The 23,027-nt window shown below is 33.5% G+C and overlaps 1 protein-coding gene and 1 long non-coding RNA gene across 9 annotated transcripts in view; one reads left to right on the top strand and one right to left on the bottom strand.

The window, feature by feature from the left end:
• Positions 1–23,027, bottom strand: part of STXBP5L (syntaxin binding protein 5L) — a 404,049-nt gene that overhangs the window by 113,033 nt on the left and 267,989 nt on the right. For all 8 annotated transcript variants that reach the window (XM_073894175.1, XM_073894170.1, XM_073894178.1 and 5 more), the window contains exons 15-16: positions 5,321–5,361; positions 1,502–1,719 (exon numbers count right to left, since the gene is read on the bottom strand). In XM_073894175.1, coding sequence (XP_073750276.1) covers positions 1,502–1,719; positions 5,321–5,361 — 259 coding nt within the window. The remainder of the gene's footprint in view (positions 1–1,501; positions 1,720–5,320; positions 5,362–23,027) is intronic.
• Positions 1–23,027, top strand: part of LOC141373020 (uncharacterized) — a 185,430-nt gene that overhangs the window by 95,484 nt on the left and 66,919 nt on the right. The gene's annotated exons all lie outside the window — the stretch shown is intronic.

Genomic DNA, 23,027 nt, shown 5'->3' with positions numbered 1-23,027 from the left:
GCTCAATTTCATAGCTTGGTTAGAATTGCTTAATTGAAAAACATATGATAAACTGTATTGAAATAAAAAGATGACCCAAAACCTTTTTTTAATCTAAAAATGTTTACAAATTAAGTATTTGATGACTGTATTCAATGCTTTAATTAAAATCGATTTTATAACAAACATTTGCTTTACAATGTAAAAATCAGCATTTTTAGAAATTCAATTAATTAACATATAGTATATTATTAGTTTCAGAGGCAGAGTTCAGTGATTCATCAGTCTTATATAACACCCAGAGTTCATTATATCACGTGCCCTCCTTAATGTCCATCACCTACTTTCCCCATTCCCCCAGCCCCTCCCCTCCTTAAGCAAACCTGTTTGTTTCCTATGGTTAAGAGTCTCTTATGGTTTGTCTCTGATTTCATCTTGCTTTATTTTTCCCTCCCTTCCCCTATGCTCCTCTGTTTGTTTCTTAAATTCCACATATGAGTGAAATCATATGATTAAAAAAATCAGCATTTTTGAAGCTGAAAACAAATGTCATTATGGGGTAGTAATATAGCAATATTACCAGCAAAATTACTGTCATAATTGTCTTAAAAACTAAAAAAATCTACAGTGACTGTAACAATTACCAGTTATTGAGTGCTAACTATAAATTATCATTTGTAATTTATTATTACTTTCCATTTTTCCATTTTATTTACACAGAAAATTATATGAGCGTATGAAACTTGGTCTTACCCAGACTCTACTACTGACTACTGGAGCCTTGTGACTTGCTCAGAGTCATGTAGCTATTTACTGGTAAAGCCAGAATTAAAATAGAGGCTTATCTGACTCCAAAGATTGGGTGGGATTTTAACTCATATATTTTAACAGGGCAGTACTTAAATTTGCTGTTGAGGTAAAAACAGTGTTAGATAGGCCTTTAGTAGATAATCTTTATTTTCTGATAAAATGGTAAAATGGACTCAGTAGGGCAGGCCAATTATCTATAGATGCTTTAATTTTTATTTAATTTATCCTATGAGAGCATAATTGAAAAATTACTTGATTAGGTTAAAGTTTAGATAAGGTACCCCATAATTATTTCCATCCTATAAAAATGTTGCTATCTAGAAAATTATTAAAAATAATCTTATTGTAGTTGAGAAATGATCACTTGTGGCAATTGACAAGAAAAAAATTTAATAAAGATATACAACAAAGCCTTCATTAATTTGACATTTATACATAAAGCAATGACTGTATAAATTCTATATACACATAATCCATTCTATTTAATAATATAAAGTTTTGGTAGAGAAATGTTTTTTTCATTTTAAGCCAAACTATTTTTCAATATGTTATACTAGGTAACAAGAATAATTCAAAATCCTATGAATTGGATTACTGGCCAAATACAGTAGTCTTGAAGGCTTAAAACCATACCAAACCCTAGCCAAAATCTATGATAATTGCTTTCTTTTAATAGCTTTAGCTGTAAACATTAAATTTAAAAAAAACTTACCACTATTTCTGTTGTTATTTCATGTCTGCTGAATTTATAAATTATGACATATGCAGAGACTCCTGATACACAGAATATTCTGCTCTCTGGACACCAGTAAATCATCTGAATGGCATATGGATCTTCCTCTATAATTTCACATGTTGGTTTTCCTTCTCCTACCTTCTGTTTTTCAAACACTTTTGAAGTTTTTAGCTTGTACAGCATCTGCAGAGTTACTATAAGATATTGAAACATAGTTATCTTCTAATTTGAACTTAATTCTTAGATATCGTTGAAGCTTTTTCAATATATTTGTTAAAGCACTAAAATAAAACCCAAGTAGACAAAATAAATTACATTTTAACTAGGAAGCATTCAGTGTCATACACTCTTATCATTACAGTTTAGCTGGATGGAGATTCCAGAGAAAAATAAACATTTATTGCACATATACTATATACCAAAGAATTTATAGGTCCTTTGTATGCATTGTCTCATGTAATCCTCAGAAGAGTTCCATGAAGTCAGTATTTTTATCCTCATTTATTGATGAAAAGACTGTGGCTCAGAAAGGTTACAATGGAAATATTGAACCTAATTCTCTCTACAGTTTTCCCCTTTGATTGCTACATGAGAGATTGGAGCTATTCTTAGAGAGTTTACTCTTCTCAACAAATTTCTAGACAATCCTTAAGATGAGAAACATTTGTAATTTACTAGCTAGTAATATTGAGAGTACAATAATCTGTAGTTATTTTAGAAAGAATCTTTTCCAAGTGGCTCTGTATTAGAAAAGGATCAGTTATAATTTTTAAAAACTCTGGGGTGGTGAATTGTTTTCAGGAATATTTATTTGGGGGAATATTTTTTCCATTATAGACCCCGATGATAACTCTCCTATAAAAAAGTTCTGATTCTATAAAAGATCCTTAAGAGAATTTCTAAAAATCTGGGAATTGCTATCAAAAATGCATAATCTGAAGCTAATCATGAGAAATATCAGTCAAACCCAAATTGAAGATTCTACAAAAATAATTGGCCCAAGTCCTCAAAAATATCAATTTCATAAAATAAAGACTCATAAACAATTCCAAATTGAGGACAACTCAAAAGATGATAAATGCAATAAATAATTCTCAAATTTCTTTTATTATAAAAGATATTACTGGGACAATTGGTGAAAACTAAGATGTGGAGGTTAGATAATAGTATTGCATCAGTATTAATCTGATTTTGAAAACTATAATTTGACTATGTAAAAGAATGTCTTGTTTGTAGGAAATATACAATGAAGTATTTTTAGGGCCATGTAATGTAAGAAGAGCATCAATGCAACTCAGAAATGGTTACAAAAGCTATACATATATGTGAACATGGAGAAGAGGGAGAGGGAGGAAGGTGGAAGAACAAATGTAGTATACACTGACATTTGGGGAACCTGGCTAAAAGCTATAGAACACTTCATGGTATTTTTTTGCAATTATTCTCTAAGTCTAAAATTATGTCAAACCAAAACATTTCAAAAATGGGTAAGGCATTAATTATACTAGGTGCTATAGCCTGCCTTCTAGGTCAGATGGGGTATCACTCCCATGATTATTTTATGTGACAATAACAATGGTAAACGGATATTGCAGACATAATTAAGGCCCCTAATTTAGTTGACTTGGAGTTAGTCAACAGAGGTTATCCTTAATTGGGCTGACATAATCATAATTAAAAGAGGGACTGGTGCCCTCCCTGAGGTTAGAATGACACTCCCTTGCCAGGCTTGAAGAAACAAGTTTCCATGAGTTATAAAGCTACAAGAAAATGAATTCTGCCAGCTACCTGCGATTGAATGAGGACACTAAATCTCAAATGAAACTGCAGCTTAGCCAAAACCTTGACTGCAGTCTCAGGCAACCCTAAGCAAAGAACACAGCTAAACTGTATTCAAATCACTGACACACAGAAACTGTGAGATAATATATAAGTATTGTTTTAAGCTGCTCAATTGTGGTAATTTGTTACTCAGCAAAGAAAACAAATACACATAAATAACAAACTCAGTTATTCAAATTCAGTATAACCTTACTTCTGTACTGGACAGTATTCCTCAAAATTGGCAGACTAAGTGATATTTCTTCAATGACATCCATTAAATTGGAAATGCATCCTTATCATTGGTTACAGTAAAAATATTAAACATGCTGCAAACCCTAATCATTAGAATGTTAAAGTGTCTTCTCACATTTTAGAAGCTAAGAAGTGACTTTGAGGTGGTGTGAAAGGAACAATAATGTCACTATAAACTTGTGTTCTTGGAACAAAGTCATATTTACAAGAGAAAGTTCATCCAAAGAAAATCTTTTGTCCTTTGGAATTTCTCCCTGAGCCATTGTTCTCTAATGTGTGAGTTCAAAAAGGTGCCTCAAAATTCATGGTTTTACATATTTTAATCATTTTCTCTTGCTGATGGTTCGCTCCACTGCTGAAAGAGTCTAGCTTACAGGCTAAGAATATCACCAATATTCAACCTTCTTCCTTTTGCTTTTGTATTTATCATGGTCTTCCTCAGAAGCTGTTTACCTCTACAACTTCAACTATTACTTTCATGCTGCTTCTATATGACTGTCCATTTTTGACTGTTTTTCCTACCTGCTAGACACTTGGATTTTGTGGTGTGATTGCAAAATTCAAACCTCCAGCACTCTCTTGTATTCCTCATTTCCAAAAGAGTTACCCATATCTTGCTGGTTACCCATCCTCAGAAACTGAGTCATTGCTCACTTATTATTGTCCTCCTATTCCTGACTACTAAAATCTTAACTATCTTCTAAAACTCGCATTAAATATTAACCCATCAAAATACCCTTTCTGGATCTACCTGGTTCAAACAAATCTCAAATTTCTGGTAACAAACAGAATTTGAGTTATATTACAGTTAGATTTCTTATCATAATGTTTGCCTTCTATTCATATATGTGCATTTCTTTATCTGATTTAGTAAATATAAGTTTTATGAAGGGTATATATGGATATAATCGAGTCTGAAATATCTTTGCGTGCCCTTAAACACTGAGAGGACTACCTTATTCCTTAAATTATATAATTTTCAAACATCTTAAAAGAATTTTACATTTATCAAATCATTTCTTTTCATTCATACAAGGCTTGGTAGACAAGTAGAAAAGTGGACTAGTGAGATTAAAAAAAACTTCTCCAGGACAAGAGCTAGAGGTAAAGGAAATTCCTTCAACTGAGTTAATCTGACAAAGTTTGGTACATTTTTCAACATACCTTACCTTTTGTAAATATAATGGGTTATGGATAGTGAATTCAGTCCAGTTTATATTATAAAGGCAAAGTATAGTAGAGATAGTACTTTAAACTTACTTAACATAGGAAACGGATTTTTATAACATAGCCATATATGCATGCTAAAAATGTATCTGAAATATTAATTGTCCAAACTAAAAAGTGGTGAATGGCTCTGAGTAAATATTAACCAAGTATTTTCTGTTACAGAACAAGAGACTTAAAACTTACTTGCAGAATATATGTTAAGAAAAAAAAAAAAGAAGAAGATAGCAGGAGGGGAAGAATGAAGGGGGGGAAATTGGAGGGGGAGACCAACCATGAGAGACGATGGACTCTGAAAAACAAACTGAGGGTTCTAGAGGGAAGGGGGGTGGGGGGATGGGTTAGCCTGGTGATGGGTATTAAAGAGGGCATATTCTGCATGGAGCACTGGGTGTTATGCACAAACAATGAATCATGGAACACTACATCCAAAACTAATGATGTAATGTATGGTGATTAACATAACAATAAAAAATTTTTAAAAAAACTTACTTGCAGAAGCATCCCAAAATTTTATTGATCCGTCTGCATGACTAGATAAAAAATACATTAGCATTAATTACAGTAAATTTAAAAAATCATAATAATTCTAAATGTATAAAAACTTGAGTTATTGCTAAAATTTGATTCAAAACCCCATTCTAATGAGAACTCATATATGTTAAACCATTTCCAAGCTCACGGTAGTGGTTTATTTTTTAAACAATGCCCTAAAATCTTAAATTTAAAAAAGAACAATAGATTTTACTGTGAAAAGATTTCATGTTGAATAGAGAACAATGAAAACTGGCTTGCATGAGCAATATATTTTTATATAAAATTGTTTACTCTCAAAAAAAATACTTGACTTAATTTTGATTACATTAAAATAATTTTGAAGTCAATATCATAGTGAAGTTAAAGTTAAGCTTCAAAATATGAAAAGCAAATCCTTAAAGCTATCTAGAGTTGTATCATTATTTGGCAATAACATAATTGTAATTCTATAATAACTAATCTAGAAATAAAAAGGATAGAATAATTCCCACATTTTATTAGTTCAGCTTTAACCTGACACCAAAACCAAAAAAGAGAATTACAAAACTTTATTCCTCAAGCACAGGTATAAAAATTGTCAATAAAATATTAGCAAATCAAATAAAAAACATAGAAAGGATAATAAATCATGACTAAGTTGCAGTTCATCCTAGGAATGCAAGAGTAAACATTAAAAAAATCAATCACCATATTGTTATTCATCATACTGACAGATTAAAGAAGAAAAACCATATGATCATCTCAATAAAAACAAAAAAAGCCTTTGTTTCTAGCTTTTGGCTATTGTGAATAATGCTTCTATGAGCATTCATGTACAAGTTTTGCATATACCTAAAAGTAGAAGTGCTTGGTTATATAATAATTGTTTAGCTTTTTGAGAAATTGCCAAACAATTTTCCTTATCAGCCTCACCATTTTACATTCCCACTAGCAATGTATGTAGTTCTAATTAATCCATATCCTGGTCAACACTTGTTATTTTCCTCTTTAAAAAAATTTTAGCCATCCTAGTGGGTATGAAGTGGTACACATAATTGTGGCTTTAATTTTCACTTCCTCAATGACTAATGAGGTTAAGCATATTTTCATGTGCTTTTTTGAAAAAGTCTACACAAGTTCTTTGCTCACTTAAAAAAAGTGTTTGTCTTTCTATTGTTGAGCTCTAAGAATTATTTATATATTATCAATACTAAACCCTCTCAGATATGATTTGAAAATTTTCTCCAACTCAGTGTTGTCTTTTCACCTGATGATGAAGACAATTTTATCTATTTTTTCTTTTGTTATTTATGCTTTTGGTATAATATCTAAGAAACTTTTGCCATAATCAAGGTCATGAAAGATTACCCCTTTGTTTTCTCTTTGAACTTTATAGCTTTAGCCATTAATTCAAATCTTTCATCATATTTCAGTTAATTTTTGTATATGGCATGATGTAGGAGTCTAACTTTATTTTCTTCTTTCAAGTTTTTACTTAAATTCTAGTTAGTTAACACAGAGTGTAATATTAGTTTCAGAAGATTTTAGTGATCGCTTACACATAAAACCCAGTGCCCTCCTTAATACTTATCACCCATCAAGCCCATTCCCCCCTGCAACCTTCCCTCCAGCAACTCTCAGTTTGTTCTCTATATTAAGAGTCTCTCTTATGGTTTGCCTCCCTCTCATTTTTTCCCCTCCCCCTATGTTCATCTGTTTTGTTTCTTAAATTCCACATATGAGTGAAATCATATGGTATTTGTCTTTTTCTGACTTATTTCACTTAGCATAATACACTCTTGCTCCATCAACATCGATGCAAATGGCAAGATTTCATTCTTTTTTATAGCCGAGTAATATTCCATGATATATATATATACACCACATCATCTTTATCCATTCATCAGTCAATGGACATTTGGGCTCTTTTCATAATTTGGCTATTGTTGATAATTCTGGTATAAACTTCAGGGTGCATGTATCCCTATGAATCAGTATTTTGGTATCCTTTGGGTAAATATTGCAATTGCTGAGTCTTAGGGTAGTTTTATTTTTAACTTTTTGAGGAACCTCCATACTGTTTTCCACAGTGGCTGCACCAGTTTTCATTCCCCCCAACAGTGTAAGAGCAATTCCCTATTGTTGCATCCTCACCAACATCTGATGTTTCCTGTGTTACTTTTAGCCATCTGAAAGGTGTGAGGTGGTACCTCATTGTGGTTTTGATTTGTATTTTCCTAATGAGGAGTGATGTTGAGCATCTTTTCATGTGTCTGTTAGCCATCTGGATGTCTTCTTTGGAAAAATGTCTATTCATGTCTTCTATTTCTTAACTGGATCATTTGGTTTTTTGGGTGTTGAGTGTGCTAACTTTACAGATTTGGGAGAGGGTCTAGCTTTATTCTCTTGTATGTGGATATCCAGTTCTCCTAGCAACATTTGTTGATGAGATTATCCTTTCTCCCATTAAATGGTCTTGGCAGACTTATAAAAAATCAGTCATAGATGTATGATTTTTTCATTAAATTATATCTCTAATCTTATGACATTACCACACAGTCTTGATCACCATAGCTGTGGAGGGAATTTTACAATTGGGAAGTGTGAGTCCTTCAACTTTCTTTTTCAAGATTATTTTGACTATTTGTGGTCACTTGCAATTTCATCAATTTTAGGATAAATTTATTTAAAATTTAAATGTTATAATTTATAATTTTATAATAAATTTATTAAATTTTTGTTCATGGTTTCTCTTAGCTCTTTAGGGTTATTTAAGACAGTTGATTTAAAGTCTTCATAAGTAAAATGTCTTGGCTTCCTCAGGTACATTTCAATTAAATTCTTTTTTTCCCCTCTGAATGGGCCATGATTTCTTATTTCTTTATATGCCTTGTATTTTGTTGTTGAAAACTGGACTTTTGATTATTAATGAGGAAACTGAAAATTGGATTCTACCCCTTCCCAAGTTCTTCTGCTGATGCTTATTATAAGTTTTTGTTGTTTAGAAAAGTCACTATGTAAAGTTTTTTAAAAGATTGTATTCTTCATTATGTGTTGCTTCTGAAATCTCTGCTCCATTAGCTTACCGGTCAGCTACTGATTTGACAGCAATTTCATTAAATGACTACAGCCAAACAATAATAGCAACAATAACAATAGCAACAATAATAAACCATCTCCTTGTCTTAGCAAGTTGATTCTGTGTTAGGAAACTGCTGCAATGCAAGCCAGGTTATTTCCAACTCTGCATTAGCCTTCACTTCCTGTTTGCATGGTGCCTAAAGTTCATCTAGAGGGGAAATCCTAGAATCTTCTCAGGTATTTTCTTAGCATGTGTCCAGCTGTAGGCATGCATGTGGACATCTAGATTTTGCAGTGTAAGTGGGAGCTTTACAAAGCCTTTGTTCCCTAATGTGTTTTTTCATACAGCCTATTCTTTCCAAGAGTACAAACTATCCATTGTTTGCCCCTGCTCTTATCCCCTACCCCAGGTGAGCTGCAACTTGTACATCTGCCTTTAATTACTCAGACAAATGCCTTCCAGGAAGCCACTTTAGCCCTGGGAAAGCTCTGAGACAGGGAAAACAAAGGTAAGCCCTTGAGCTAATTTTTCAGGGAGGCACCAACAGGTAAAAACAAAGGGCAAGTAAAAATACAATTCTTTGACAATAAGGTCTGTATTTATTACTCTTTCTGGCACCAAAAAACTATGTAAGAGGAATGCAGGCTGCTATCTTCATGGCCACCACTGAGGTGGGGAGTGGTAGACTGTAAATGGGTTAAGGTAAAATACCACATATGCTCTCTTACCAAAATTCAGCACTTTTTAAAGAAATGAGATATAGTAGACATTTAACATTGTATGTTTCAGGTATACCACATAATTAGGTATTTGTACATTTTGTAAAATAATCACCAGATGTCTAGTTAACATCCATCACCATACATGGTTACAAATATTTTTTTCTTGTGGTGAGAACTTTGAAGATCTACTCTTTTAGAAACTTTCAAATATACAATACAGTATTATAAGTTATACTCACCATGCTATACATTACATCCCCATGACTTATTTATTTTATAGCAACTTCTTTTTTCATTAAGCATTCCCTTGGTTGTTATAAATTTTCTGTTAGATTCTAGAGTTCTGAAAAAATTATTCTGTTTTTGCCAGCTTAATAATCATTTAGTGGAGAAACCAGTCCTACTCTGACATTTTCAGTAATGTAACTTCCTGATATTTTGAAGTAACTTTTTTTACTTAACTATAACACACAGCACGAATCATGAAATTATACCACAATGAATAGTCAAAAAGAATATATCTGTATAATCACTCAGATTAAAAAATAGAATATCAACCAAAACACTTTCATTCTCCTTTCCAATCGCTATTCCTTTATCTTCCCCAATAGTAGCCACTATTGTCTTTTAACACGCTATATCAGTTTTACTAGTTTTTGAAATCTGTAAGTGGAACCAATTATTTTGAGTCTAGTTTCTTTTAGTCAATAATATGGATTACTATAATACATGTCATAATGTCAAATTGATTTGTGCACTGTGTGAAGCAATAGATTAAAAAATTATTGCTGTATAGAATTGTATGAATGAATACACTCTATGAATACACCACAGCATATTTATCCATTCTAGTGTTGTTAAACATTTAAGTTGTTTCTATTTTAGTACTATTACAAATTATGTGCCTCTGAAAATCCTTGATACCACTATTTTGGGGCAATTATGTACTTTATTAAATATATATGTGGGAGTGAAATTAGTGCTTCAAAGAGTTAGTAAATGCTGCCAAAGAATTTTCCAAAGAGGCTAACTATTCCACAAAAGAGTTCTAGCTGTTGCACATCAGAAAAAGATATGGACAGTCTTTTAAAAATTTTATCCTTTCTGATGGGTATGTGCAATGTTATCTCATTGTGGTTTGAATTTACTCTGTTGAGTAATGAACACCTTTTCACATGCTTATGACTATTTGGTTACTTCTTTTGTTAGGTCTGTTAGCCAATTTTTTTTTTCTATTGAGTTGACTGTCTCTTTTTCATATATTTGTCAAAATTATTTATACATATGTGATATAAGCACTTCATTGTTTACAGATGATGTAAAAATATTTTCCTGTGACTTGTATTTTCAGTGTCTTAATGGTGTCTTTTGAGGAAGAAAAGTTCTTAATTTTAATGTAATCTGATTTATAATTTTTTCCCTCTCTGATTAGTGCTAATTATATTTTCTTTATGAAATTTTCCAAACATAAAGAAAATATTCTCCTCTATTTTCCTCCTGAAGCTTTATTGTTTTCTTGAAACATTTGAATCTATAATTTACCTGAAATAAATTTTTAGTATGAGGTTTGGTAAAAAAAGATTCCATATGAATATCCAATTAACCAGAATAATTCATTTAAAAGATTTCTTCCTCACTGCTTTGCAGAGTCATGTTCATAAAGAATCAATTCTCTCTATATATGACAGATGTTTCTGGACTCTCTCTTTTATTCAGTTTTGTCTGGCAGTCTATAGTTCTGCCATCAACACACATCTTAATCATTATAGTTTTATAATAACTCTGAATGTCTTATAATTTTTTTTAGTTTTAAAATTCCAATTAGTCAACATACAGTATAATATTAGTTTCAGGTGTACAATATAGTGAATCAACACTTTCATACATCACCAGGTGCTAATCACAAGTGCACTCCTTAATTTCCATTACCTATTTAAACCACCTCCCTTCTGGTTACCATCAGTTTGTTCTCCATAGTTAAGAGTCTATTTCTTTAATTTTTTAAAAATATTTTATTTATTTGACAGAGAGTGAGAGAGAGCATGGTGGGGGAGGGTCAGAGGGAAAAGCAGACTCCCTGCTGAGCAGGGAGCCTGATGCGGGGCTTGATCCGGGACTCTGGGATCATGACCTGAGCTAAAGGCAGATGCTTAGCTGACTGAGTCACCCAGATACCCCTAAGAGTCTATTTCTTTGTTTGCCCCTCTCTCTCTTTTCCCTTTGCTTGTTTTTGTTTCTTATATTGCACATATAAGTGAAATCATATGGTATTTGCCTTTCTCTGACTTACTTCACTTAGCCTAATACTCTCTAGTTCCACCCATGTCATTGCAAATGGCAAGATTTCATTTTTTCTATGACTGAGAAATATTCCATTGTGTGTATATATATATACACCACATCTTCCATATACATTCATCAGTTGATGGACATTTGGGCTGTTTCCATCATTTGGCTATTGTAGATAATAAACATCAATTAATTGCTGCTACAAACATCAATTAATTCACTTTGGATTAGTATTTTTCTATTTGGATAAATATCTTGATCTGTAATTGCTAGATTGTGAAGTAGTTCTATTTTTAACTTTTTGAGAAACCTCCATGCTGTTTTTCACAGTGGCTGCACCAGTTTGCATTCCTATCAACAATGCAACAAGGTTCCCCTTTCTCCACATCCTCACCAAGATCCATTGTTTCTTGTGTTGTTGATTTTAGCCATTCTGACAGGTGTGAGGTAATATCTCATTGTAGTTTCGATTTACATTTCCCTGATGATGAGTGATATTGAGCATGTTTTCATATGTCTGTTGGCCATCTGTATGTCTTCTTTGGAAAAATGACTATTCATGTCTTCTGCCCATTTTTTAATTGGATTATTTGGGATTTTTTGGGTGTTGGGTTGTATACATTCTTTTTTTTTTTAATTTTTTTTATTGTTATGTTACTCACCATATATTACATCATTAGTTTTTGGTGCAGTGTTCCATGATTCATTGTTTGTTCATAACACCCAGTGCTCCATGCAGAACGTGCCCTCCTCAATACCCATCACCAGGATAACCCATCCCCCTCCCCCCCCTCCCCTCTAGAACCCTCAGTTTGTTTTTCAGAGTCCATCATCTCTCATGGTTCGTCTGGGTTGTATACATTCTTAATCTATTTTGGATACTAGCCCTTTATCAGATACATCATTTGCAAATATCTTCTATTCCATAACTTTCTTTTTAGTTTTGTTGACTGTTTCCTTCACTGTGCAGAAGCTTTTTATTTTGATGTAGTCCCAGTAGTTTATTGCCTCAGGAGAAATATCTAGAAAGAAGTTGCTATGGTGAATGTCAAAGAAGTTATTGCTTGTGTTCTCTTCTAGCATTTTTATGGTTTTGGGTCTCATATTTAGGTCTTTAATCCATTTTGAGTTTAGTTTTGTGAATGGTATAAGAAAGTGGTCCACTTTCATTCTTTTCAGTGTAGCTATTCAGTTTTCCCAATGCCATTTGTTGAAGAGACTGTCTTTTTCCTATGGTATATTCTTTCCTCCTTTTTCAAAGATTACTTGACCATATAACTGTGGGTTTATTTATAGATTTTCTATTGTTTCATTGATCTATGTGTCTATTTCTGTGTCAGTACCATATAATTTTGATTACTAAAGCTTTGTAATGTAACTAAAAGTCTGGAAATGTGATGCCTCCACCTTTGTTTTTCATTCTCAAGGTTGCTTTGGCTATTTGGGGTCTTTTGTGGTTTCATACAAATTTTCGGATTGTTTTTTCTAGCTTTGTAAAAAATGCTGGTGGTATTTTGATAGAGTGGCTTTAAATGTGTAAATTGCTTTGGGTAGTATAGACACATGAACAAAATTTGTTCTTCCAATCCATGAGCATGGAACATCTTTCCATTTGTTTGTGTAATCTTCAATTTTTTTAATCAGTATTTTATAGTTTTAGGAATACAGGACTTTCACTGCTTTGGTTATGTTTGTTCCTAGGTATTTTATTATTTTTGGTGCAATTGTAAATGGGATTGATTCCTTACTTTCTCTTTCTGCTGCTTCATTAATGGTGTATAGAAATGCAATAGATCTCTATAGTTTGATCTGTATCCTGGGACTTTACTGAATTTGTGTATCAGTCCTAGCAGTTTTCTGGTGGAGTCTTTTGGGTTTTCTAGATATAGTATCACACCATCTGCAAATAGTAAAAGTTTTACTTCTTCTTGCCAATTTGGATGCCTTTTTTTTCTTGTCTGATTGTTGTGGCTACGACTTCTAATATTATGTTGAATAAAAGTGGTCAGAGTGGACATCCTTGTCTTGTTCCTGATCTTAGGGGAAAGCTCTCAGTTTTTCCAATTGAGGATTACACTAGCTGTGGGTTTTTCGTATATGGCCTTTATGATGTTGAGGTATGTTGTTGTCCCTACTGTGTTGAGGGTTTTTATCATGAATGGATGTTGTACTTTGTCAAACACTGTTTCTGCATCTATTGAAATGATCATATGGTTCTTATCCTTTCTTTTATTAATGTGATATATCATGTTGATTGATTTGCAAATATTGAAACACTCTTGCATCTCAGGAATAAATCCCACTTGATTGTGGTGAACGATTTTTTAAATGCACTGTTGGATTCTGTTTGTTAGTATTTTGTTGAGGATTTCTGTATCTATGGACATCAGAGATATTGTTCTGTAGTTCTTTGTTGGTTTTTTGTGTGTGTGTGTGTGTGTGTGTGTGTGTGTGTGTGTGTGTGTGTGTGGTGTCTTTATCTGGTTTTGGAATGAGGTTAATGCTGGCCTCATAGAATGAATTTTGAAGTTTTTCTTCCACTTCTATTTTTTGCAATAGTTTGAGAATAGGTATTAACTCTTTAAGTGCCTGGTAAAATTCCCCTGTGAATCCATCTGGTCCTGGATGTTTGTTTTGGGGGGGGTATGATTACTGATTCAATTTCTTTGCTGGTTATTGGTCTGTTCCAGTTTTATATTTCTTCCTATTTCAGTTTTGGTAGTTTATATGTATCTAGAAATTTATCCATTTCTTCTAGGTTGTCTAATTTGTTGGCATATAGTTTTTCACAATATTCTAATTATTTGTATTTCTGTAGTATTGGTTTTTATTTCTTCTCTCTCATTTGCAATTTTATTTATTTGGGTCCTTTCTCTTTTTAATGATTCTAGCTAGAGGTTTACCAATTTTATTAACTTTTTCAAAGAACCAGTTCCTGGATTCATTGATCTGTTCTATTATTTTTTAGTTTCTGCATCATTTATTTCTGTTCTAATCATTATTATTTCTTTCCTTCTGACATCTTAGGCTTCATTTGTTATTCTTTTTCTAGCTCCTTTAGGTGTAAGGTTAAGTTGTTTACTTGAGATTTTTCTTGCCTCTTAAGGTAGGACTATATTGCTATAAATTTCTCTCCTATGACTGGTTTTGCTTTATCTCAAATGTTTTGGACCACTGTGTTTACATTTTCATTTGTTTCCATGTATTTTTTAATTTCTTCTTTTATATCCTGGTTGATCCATTCATTGTTTAGTAGCATGTCATTTAATTTCCATGTATTTGTGGTTGTTCCAGATTTTTTCTGTGATGTCTTCTAGTTTCATAGAGTTGTGATCAGAAAAGATGCATGGTATGACTTCAATCTTCTTGTATTTGTTGAGACCTGTTTTGTGGCCTAATACGTAGTTTATTCTGGAGAATCTTCCATGTGCACTTGAAAAGAATGTGTATTCTCCTATTTTAGGAAGGAATATTCTGAATATATCTATTAAGTCTATCTGGTCAAGGGTGTCATTTAAAGCCATTGTTTTCTTACTGATTTTCTATTTGGGTTATCTGTCCATTGACATAAGTAGGGTGTTAAAATCCCCTATTATTGTATTATTATTGATTAGTTCCTTTATGTTTGTTATTGCTTTATGTACTTAGGTGCTCCCATGTTGGGTGCATAAATATTTACAACTGTTCTATATTTTTGTTGAATTGTCCCCTTTATTATTACGTAGTGTCCTTCCTTTTTTTGTCCCTTGTTACAGTACTTTGTTTTGAAGTCCAGTTTGTCTGATATATTGTATTGTTAATCTGGCTTTTTTTTTTTTAAAGATTTTATTTATTTATTTGAGAAAGAGAGAATGAGAGAGAGAGCACATGAGAGGGGAGAGGGTCAGAGGGAGAAGCAGACTCCTTGCCAAGCAGGGGGCCTAATGCGGGACTCGATCCAGGGACTCCAGGATCATGACCTGAGCCGAAGGCAGTCACTTAACCAACTGAGCCACCCAGGCGCCCTTAATCTGGCTTTCTTTTGACATCCATTTGTATGATAAATGTTTCTCCATCCTCCCACATTCAATCTGCAAGTGTCTTTAGGTCTAAAATGAGTCTCTTGTAGGAGCATATATATGGGGTCTTGTTTTTTTGAAATCCATTTTTACACCGTTTATCTTTTAATTGCAGCATTTGTTCCATTTACATCCAAAGTAATTTTTGATAGATATGTATTTATTGCCGTTTTATTACTTATTTTGTAGTTGTTTCTGGAGATTTTTCTCTGATCCTTTCTTATCTTTCTATCTTTCATATTTTGCTGATTTTCTGATATATCTGGATTTATTTTAAACTTTGCATGTTTATTAGTGATTTCTGAAATATGGTTATAAGTAGGTTTGTATATAAACTCTTCTACATATAGCAGTCTATATTAAGTTGATGGTCTTTTAAGTTTGAACCCATTCTTTTCTCCCTTCCCCCTCCCCCCACATTTTAGGTATATGTTACTATATTTTACATCATTTTTTGTGAGTTCCTAGACGAATTTTTTTTACAGAAATATTTATTTACTGCTCTTATGTTTCCTGCCTTTATACTGTCATTTTTGGTCTCTCCTTTTCACTCAGAGTTCCCTTTAATATTTCTTGCAGGGCTGTTTTATTGGTCATGAACTCCCTTAGTTTTTGTTTGGGAAATTTTTTTATCTCTCATTGTCTTCTGAATGATACCTTTACCGGATAGTGTACTCTTTTTTTTTTTTTTTAAGATTTTATTTATTTATTTATTTATTTATTTATTTGAGCGGGCTGGGGGAGTAGCAGAGTGAGAGGGACAAGCAGACTCCATGCTGAGTGGATCCCAACACAGGGCTTGATTTCATGACCCTGATCATAACCTGAGCCAAAATCAAAAGGCAGATGTTCAAACGACTGAGCCACTGAGGCAACCTAGAGAGAGTATTCTTAGCTGCAGATTTTTCCCATTCAGCACTTTGAATATATTATACCACTCCCTCTGGCTTTTCAAGTGTCTGTTGAAAAATCTGCTGTTAGCCTTATGGGTTTTCCCTTATAAGTTAATGACGTCTTTTGTCTTGCTGCTTTTAAGATTTCTTTATCACTATATTTTACAAATTTAATTATAATTTGTCTTGGTGTGGGCCTGCTTTTGTTGATTATGATGGGAGTTCTCTGTGCCTCTTGGATCTGGATGTCTGTTCCTTCCCCAGATTAGGGAACTTTTCAGCTATTATTTCTTCAAATAAATTTTCTGCTTTCTTTTTTCTCTTTTCTTCTTCTGGGACTCCTATAATATGAATGTTATTACATTTGATGGAGTCACTGAGTTCCTTCATCTATTCTCATTTTGCATAATTCTCTCTCTCTCTCTCTCTCTCTCTCTCTCTCTCTCTCTCTCTCTCGTTCAGCCTCATTGCTTTCTATAATTTGTCTTCTAGGTCACTAATTTGTTCTTCTGCTTCTGCCAGCCTGCTGTTCATTGCATCAAGGTTTCTAATCTTATTTGTTGCACTCTTCATCTCTGATTCTTTTTCAACTCTTTTATCTCTGTGGTAGAGGTCTCACTGATGTCCTCCATTCTTTTCTCAAGCCCAGTGAGTATCCTTATAATCATTGCTTTAAATTCTCCATCAGGCATCTTACTTATATTTGTTTCACTTAGATCTCTGGACATGGCCTTACCTTGTTCTTTCATTTGGGATAAATTCCTCCATCTTCTCATTTTGTCAAAGTCTCTGCTTTCCTCTGTGTGTTAGAAATGCCAGTTATCTCTTCTGCTCCATGAAAGTAATGGCTTTTTGAAGAAGAGGTTGAGTAATGCCCAGGGCCTGGTGCTTCAGGGAGTGCCTCCAGCGTGTGTTACGTGCCCTGTGCTGTTGTGTTCTGGCTGCTCTATCCTTCAGGCCAGTCATCTGCAGAGGCTCTCCTTGCCTGTTGTGAGCAGTGTTTGGTCCCTTGTCTGAATGTGGTGAGTTTTAACTAGGTTTAATTTAGTCTGCTTGTGAAATGAGATCACCACCTGTTTTGGAACTGAGGCCCCACAAAACTCTCTGGCCAGGAGACATGGTGTGGGCAAGAGTTTGTGCTGGTCTTCTGGGGGGAGGAGTCCACCACACTAGAACTGAAGTAAGTATGACTGATAAGCGCAGTTCCACTAAGAAACAAGTTCGGCAGATAGTGTCTGTGCTGTGCTGCTTCCTGCAGGTGGCTGTGTTTATGTTGAGGGGTAGGGGAGGGAAATGGTGGCCAGCCAGCTCCTTTGTTCCCAGAGAGGTGTCTACCACACAGGGTCATGTTCTGAGAATAGCAAATAATCTCCCCACTATGTGCCCCAGGTGCCCTTCAGCAGATTGTTGTTTCAATGCCATATGCCCCCAAGTTGTTTTCCTGCCTTCTCTCCAGGATGAGCACAGTGCCCTCTGGGCTCTATCCCAGCCAAGCCCACTGACTTTTAAAACTCCTGGCTTTAAGCCCCACTGGTTGTAAGAACTCATGAAATTCATTCAGCTCTTCTTGCTTTCTAAGCCAATGGCTATAGAGAGTTGTTCTCCTTGTGTATTCCCCTGTGTGCTCCCATCTCCTGCCCTTCTCTTTGACCATGACTCTCTTCCCTCCACCGCAGGCAGCACTGTTTCTCACCTAAACCATGTCTTTGCACTTCCCACCTTCTTTGATGTGGCCTCTTCTTTCACTTTAGTTGTGGTTTGTTCTGTCAGTCTTCAGGTCAATTTCTGGGGTATTTAGGATGATTTGATAGTTATCTAGTTCTATTTGTGGGACAAGCCATAGCCTAGGGTACTCCTACTCTGTGGCCATCTTCCTCAATCTCTCTACTAAGTTAATTTCTCACTTCGTTCTTTTTGCCATATTATTTTCTTATTGCTCTTTATATTTCTAAACAAATTTTACAATTAGCTCATTAATTCCTTCCAAAAATATTGCTGCTGATATTCTTTTATCAGGATTACATTAAATCTTCAGATCAAATTGGGAAAAAATTGATATCCTTACAATACTGAGTAAAATTAATGATTATGGTATATCTCTCCATAAATTTGATTCACAATTTTAATTATAGAGGTCTTACATATCTTTTGTTAGGATTACTTCTAGATTATGTGATTTTTTTTTATCTTATTTTAAATTGAATAACTTTGTATTTTTTATTTTGTAATTGTGCTAGTATATAAAATACAGTTGAATTTTGCATATTGATGTTTCCAGTGACTTGCTACATATTCAAATTAATTAAAATAGTTTATTTGTACATTATTTTTCACTTTCCATATACATAATCATACTGTCTCTGAGTATTAAGTTTATATCTTCCTTTTCAATCTTTATATTTTTTCTTTCCATTTTTTGCCCTACTGAACTGGATAGGTCTACAAGTTTATTGTTGTGTACTAGGTGTGATGGAAGGCATGCTTGTCTTATTTTCAACAGAAGTAAAACTTTAACATTTCACCAATAAGTACAATATTTGCTTCAGTTTTTTTTTTTTAATAGAAATCCCTTTCAGACTATAGAATTTCCCCTATATTCCTAGCTTGCTAGGTGATTTTATCATGAATAGATGAGGAATTTAATCATATTCTCATTTAATGATATGATCATGAGATTTTTCCAACTGACTGACTTAATGTGGTAAATTACATTGATAGGGTATTTTTTTTTCTTTTTTTTTTTTTAAGTTAAACCAGGATTGCATTCCTGGTCTAAAGTTGACTTGCTTCTGAGATATCACCCTTTTCATATATCACTAAATTTTATTGGCTAACATTTTACTTAGTAGTCTTGCATCTATATTCATAAAAGAGATTGGCTATAAATCTCCTTTCTTGTGATGTGCTTGTTGGGTTTTGGTATAAAAAATATACTGGCCTCATAAAATAATAAAATATTCCCTCTTTCAAGAAAAAAAATATTCCTTCTATTCTCTAAAAGGTTTTCCTGAAAGATTTGTAGTATTCTTTATTTTTTTATTTTTAAGTAAGCTCTATGCCCAATGTGGGGCTTGAACTCATGACCCTGAGATCAAGAGTTGCATACTGCACTGAGTGAGCCAGCTCAGCGCCCTGACAGTATTCTTTTTTAAATGTTTAGACAAATTCCCAATGACGATATCTGGGCCCAGGGTTGTCTATGTGAAAGGTTTTTAATTTTAACTCAATTCTTTTAATAGATATATGGATATTCATATTTTCTGTTTCTTCTAGAGCCAGATATGTTAAGTTGTATTTTTATAGTATTATCTCTTAAATTTTACTACTATAGAGTTGATCATAACTATCCTATATTTTAATTGATGGTAAACAGTAGTGAACCTCTTTTTCATTCTTTTTTTTTTAATTTATTTACTTTTGAGAGAGAGAGAGAGAGCACAGGGCCGCGGTTGGAAGGGGCAGAGGGAGAAGCAGCCCCCCTCACAGAGCAGGGAGCCTGATATGGGACTTGATCCTCGGACCCTGGGATCATGACCTGAGCCAAAGGCAGATGTTTAACTGACTAAGCCATGCAGGCGCCCCTCTTTTTCATTCTTGATGTTAAGTTTGTTCCTTCTGTTTTTCCTGACAATCTTAACAAAACTTCACCAACTTATTTCCATAAACAAACTCTAGCTTTTTTGATATTTGCTATTATACATTTCTATTTCATTAATTTTTTTCCTTAACATTATTATTTTCTTCCTTATTTTGGGGAGGGTAATTTTGATATTTTTAACTCAAGGTAATTAGATCATTGAATTGTAGTCTTTCTTTTTATTAACATACAGTTATGGGTATAAGTTTACCTCTAACCATAAATTTAGATGTATCCATAAATAATGATATGTTGTATTTTCACTATCTTCCTGTTTGAGATATTAAAAAAAATTCTATTGTGATTTCTTCATTAACAATTAAGTTAGTTGGAGGTAAATTGCTTGATTTTGAAAGGTTATTTCCTTTATATATTTTTGTCATTGATTTCTAGTTTAATTCCTCTGTGGTCAGAGAACATTCTATATAATAATTACAATTTTTTGACATTTATTGGTCCTTGTATTATGGCCCTGAATATGATCAATCTTGGTCTGTATCCCATGTGCATTTGAAAAAAAAGTACATTCTTGAGTTGTAGAGTATAATGTTCTAAATATATCAGTTAAGTTAGATTTATTCTGTTCAAAACTTCTTAATTATTATGCATTCTTTTATGATTTTTAAATAAGCTGCAGAGAGAGGTCTGTAATAATTTCTTTCATTTAGCGCAAAATTGTCTATCCTTTCTATCAATTTTTTCTTGAGGCTCTGAATTCAAAATCCTGGTGGGTTCATCCTTTTATTTTGAAACAGTACTTTTCACCTTTGGTAATACTTCTTGCTTTAAAGTAAACCGTGGCAGGCAGAATTCTAAAATGTTCCCCAGAATTCCTGTCTCCCAGGATAATCCTGTATAATCGCTGGGACTGGGACTCTAATAGAGAATATATCACTCCTATGATAGACTTTAAGAAGGGAGACTCTTTGAATGGACTTGAATTGATCACATGATCCCTATAAATATAGGTGTAGAGGTCAAATGTAAAAATAATTCTGAGATTTGAACATAAGAAGTACTAGATGCGTTGTCCCTGGCTTGAAAATGGGGAAGCCGCATGGCAAGGAATGCATGCAGTCTCTGGGAGCTATGATGGCCCCCACTGATGGCCAGCAAGTAAATGGGGATGTTAATCCTACAAGGAACTAGTTTCTTTCAACAAAAAGAATGTATTTGGAAGCAAATTTGTTTTCCTTCAGAGCCTCTAATGACAACCCAACCTGGCTGACCTCTTGACTTCATTTTAGAGAGAGAGAAAAAGTGCATGCTGCACGCAAGTGGGGAGGGCAGAGGGAGAGAGAGACTCTTAATCAGGCTCCACACTCAGCCTGGAGCTCGATCTTACGACCCTGAGATCCTGACCTGAGTTGAAATCAAGAATCTCCCTTCACTGACAGAGCCAAGATGCCCCATCAACAAAAATAATGCGTTTGGAAGCAAATTCCTTTTCCTTCGGAGTCTCCAATGACAACTGAGCCTGGCTGAACTCTTGATTTCATTCTCTTGATGCCTTGAGTAGAAATCCCAATCATGCAGTGCCTAATGCCTGACCTATATTACTTTGAGTTAATAAGAGGATGTAGTTTCAAATTGCTAAGTTTGTGGTGATTAGTTATGCAGCAATGGAAAACTGATAGAAGTTATCTATACCAGCATTTTAAATTATTTACGTGGTATAATTTTCCATACATTTACTTTAACATTTTTGCTATGCATATATTTAATGTGTCTCTAGTAAGCAGCTTAGAATTCAGTTTTGTTTTTTATTCAAACTGGCAGTCTTTGTCTTATAACTGGAGAATTCAGTCAAATTACATTTAGTGTAAATAATGATATATATGGATTAAATCTACCAACCTCACAATTATTTTCTATTTGCCTAACCCACTGTGTCTCTCTCTTTCTGTCCTTTTAAGGATTAATCACATTTAAAATTATCATTTTATTAGTTTTTGAGTATTATAATATTATACTATTATTCTGGTGGTTATCACAAATATTACAAAATTGATCCTTAAATAGTTGAGCCCAAATTAACTTGGTAAATTTACATCTTTCCAGACAAAACAAAAATGTTAAATATTTTATTTCCATTTTCCTCTCCCACCTTTTGTGTATTATATTTTCATTCTACATTGCAATATTATTAAAAATTACTAAACATTTTAATACTTATACCAACATGTTATTTTTCTTTTAAAAAGTCAATATTTATTTAAATTTATTACTGTAATTTTCCAATGTTCTTATTTTATTTCTGCATTTTAATTATCTGGGATTGTTTTCCTTCCATCTAAAGCATTCCCTTTAGTTTTGTTTTTTAATTCATGCTGTTCAGCTGGCAATCATGCAGTATTTGTCCTTTTGAGATTGGCTTAACTGAGCATAATTTCCCTATGGTTCATCCATGTTGTAACATGACAAAATTTCTTTCTTTTTTAAAAGGCTGAATTGAATAATATTCTATTGTATGTAATACTTTTTTTAATAATTTTTTTAAAAAGATTTTATTTATTTGACAGCACAAGCAGAGGGGGAGAGAGGGAGAAGCAGGCTCCCTGCTGAGCAAGGATCCCAATGCGGGGCTCGATCCCAGGACCCTGGGATCAAAACCTGAGCTGAAGGCAGCCGCTTAACTGACTGAGCCACCCAGGCATCCCTGTATGTAATACTTTTTAAAACCTATTTATCTTTTGATGGTTATTTAGGTTGCTTCCACCTCCATGCTACTGTGAATAATGATGCAATGAACATATCTCTTTGATATTCTGTTTTCAATTCTTTTGAATATCTAGCTAGAAGTGGGGTTGCTGGACCACAAGGTAACTCTACTTTTCATTATTGAGGATACACAATACTGTTTTGATAACAACTGTACCATTTTACATTCCAGCCACCAGTGCACAGAGTTTCCAATTTCTCCTCATCTTTGTTAACACTTTTTATTTTCTGTTTTTGTTGTTATTTTATAGTGCCATCTTAACAGGTATAAAGTGATATTG

Source organism: Callorhinus ursinus, unplaced genomic scaffold (genome assembly GCF_003265705.2).
Source record: "Callorhinus ursinus isolate GAN/ISIS: 27379988/994484 unplaced genomic scaffold, GSC_fseal_2.0 scaffold1, whole genome shotgun sequence".
Taxonomy (NCBI): domain Eukaryota; kingdom Metazoa; phylum Chordata; class Mammalia; order Carnivora; family Otariidae; genus Callorhinus; species Callorhinus ursinus.
Note: the sequence above shows the minus strand (reverse complement) of the source record. Positions and strands in the feature narration are given on the sequence as shown.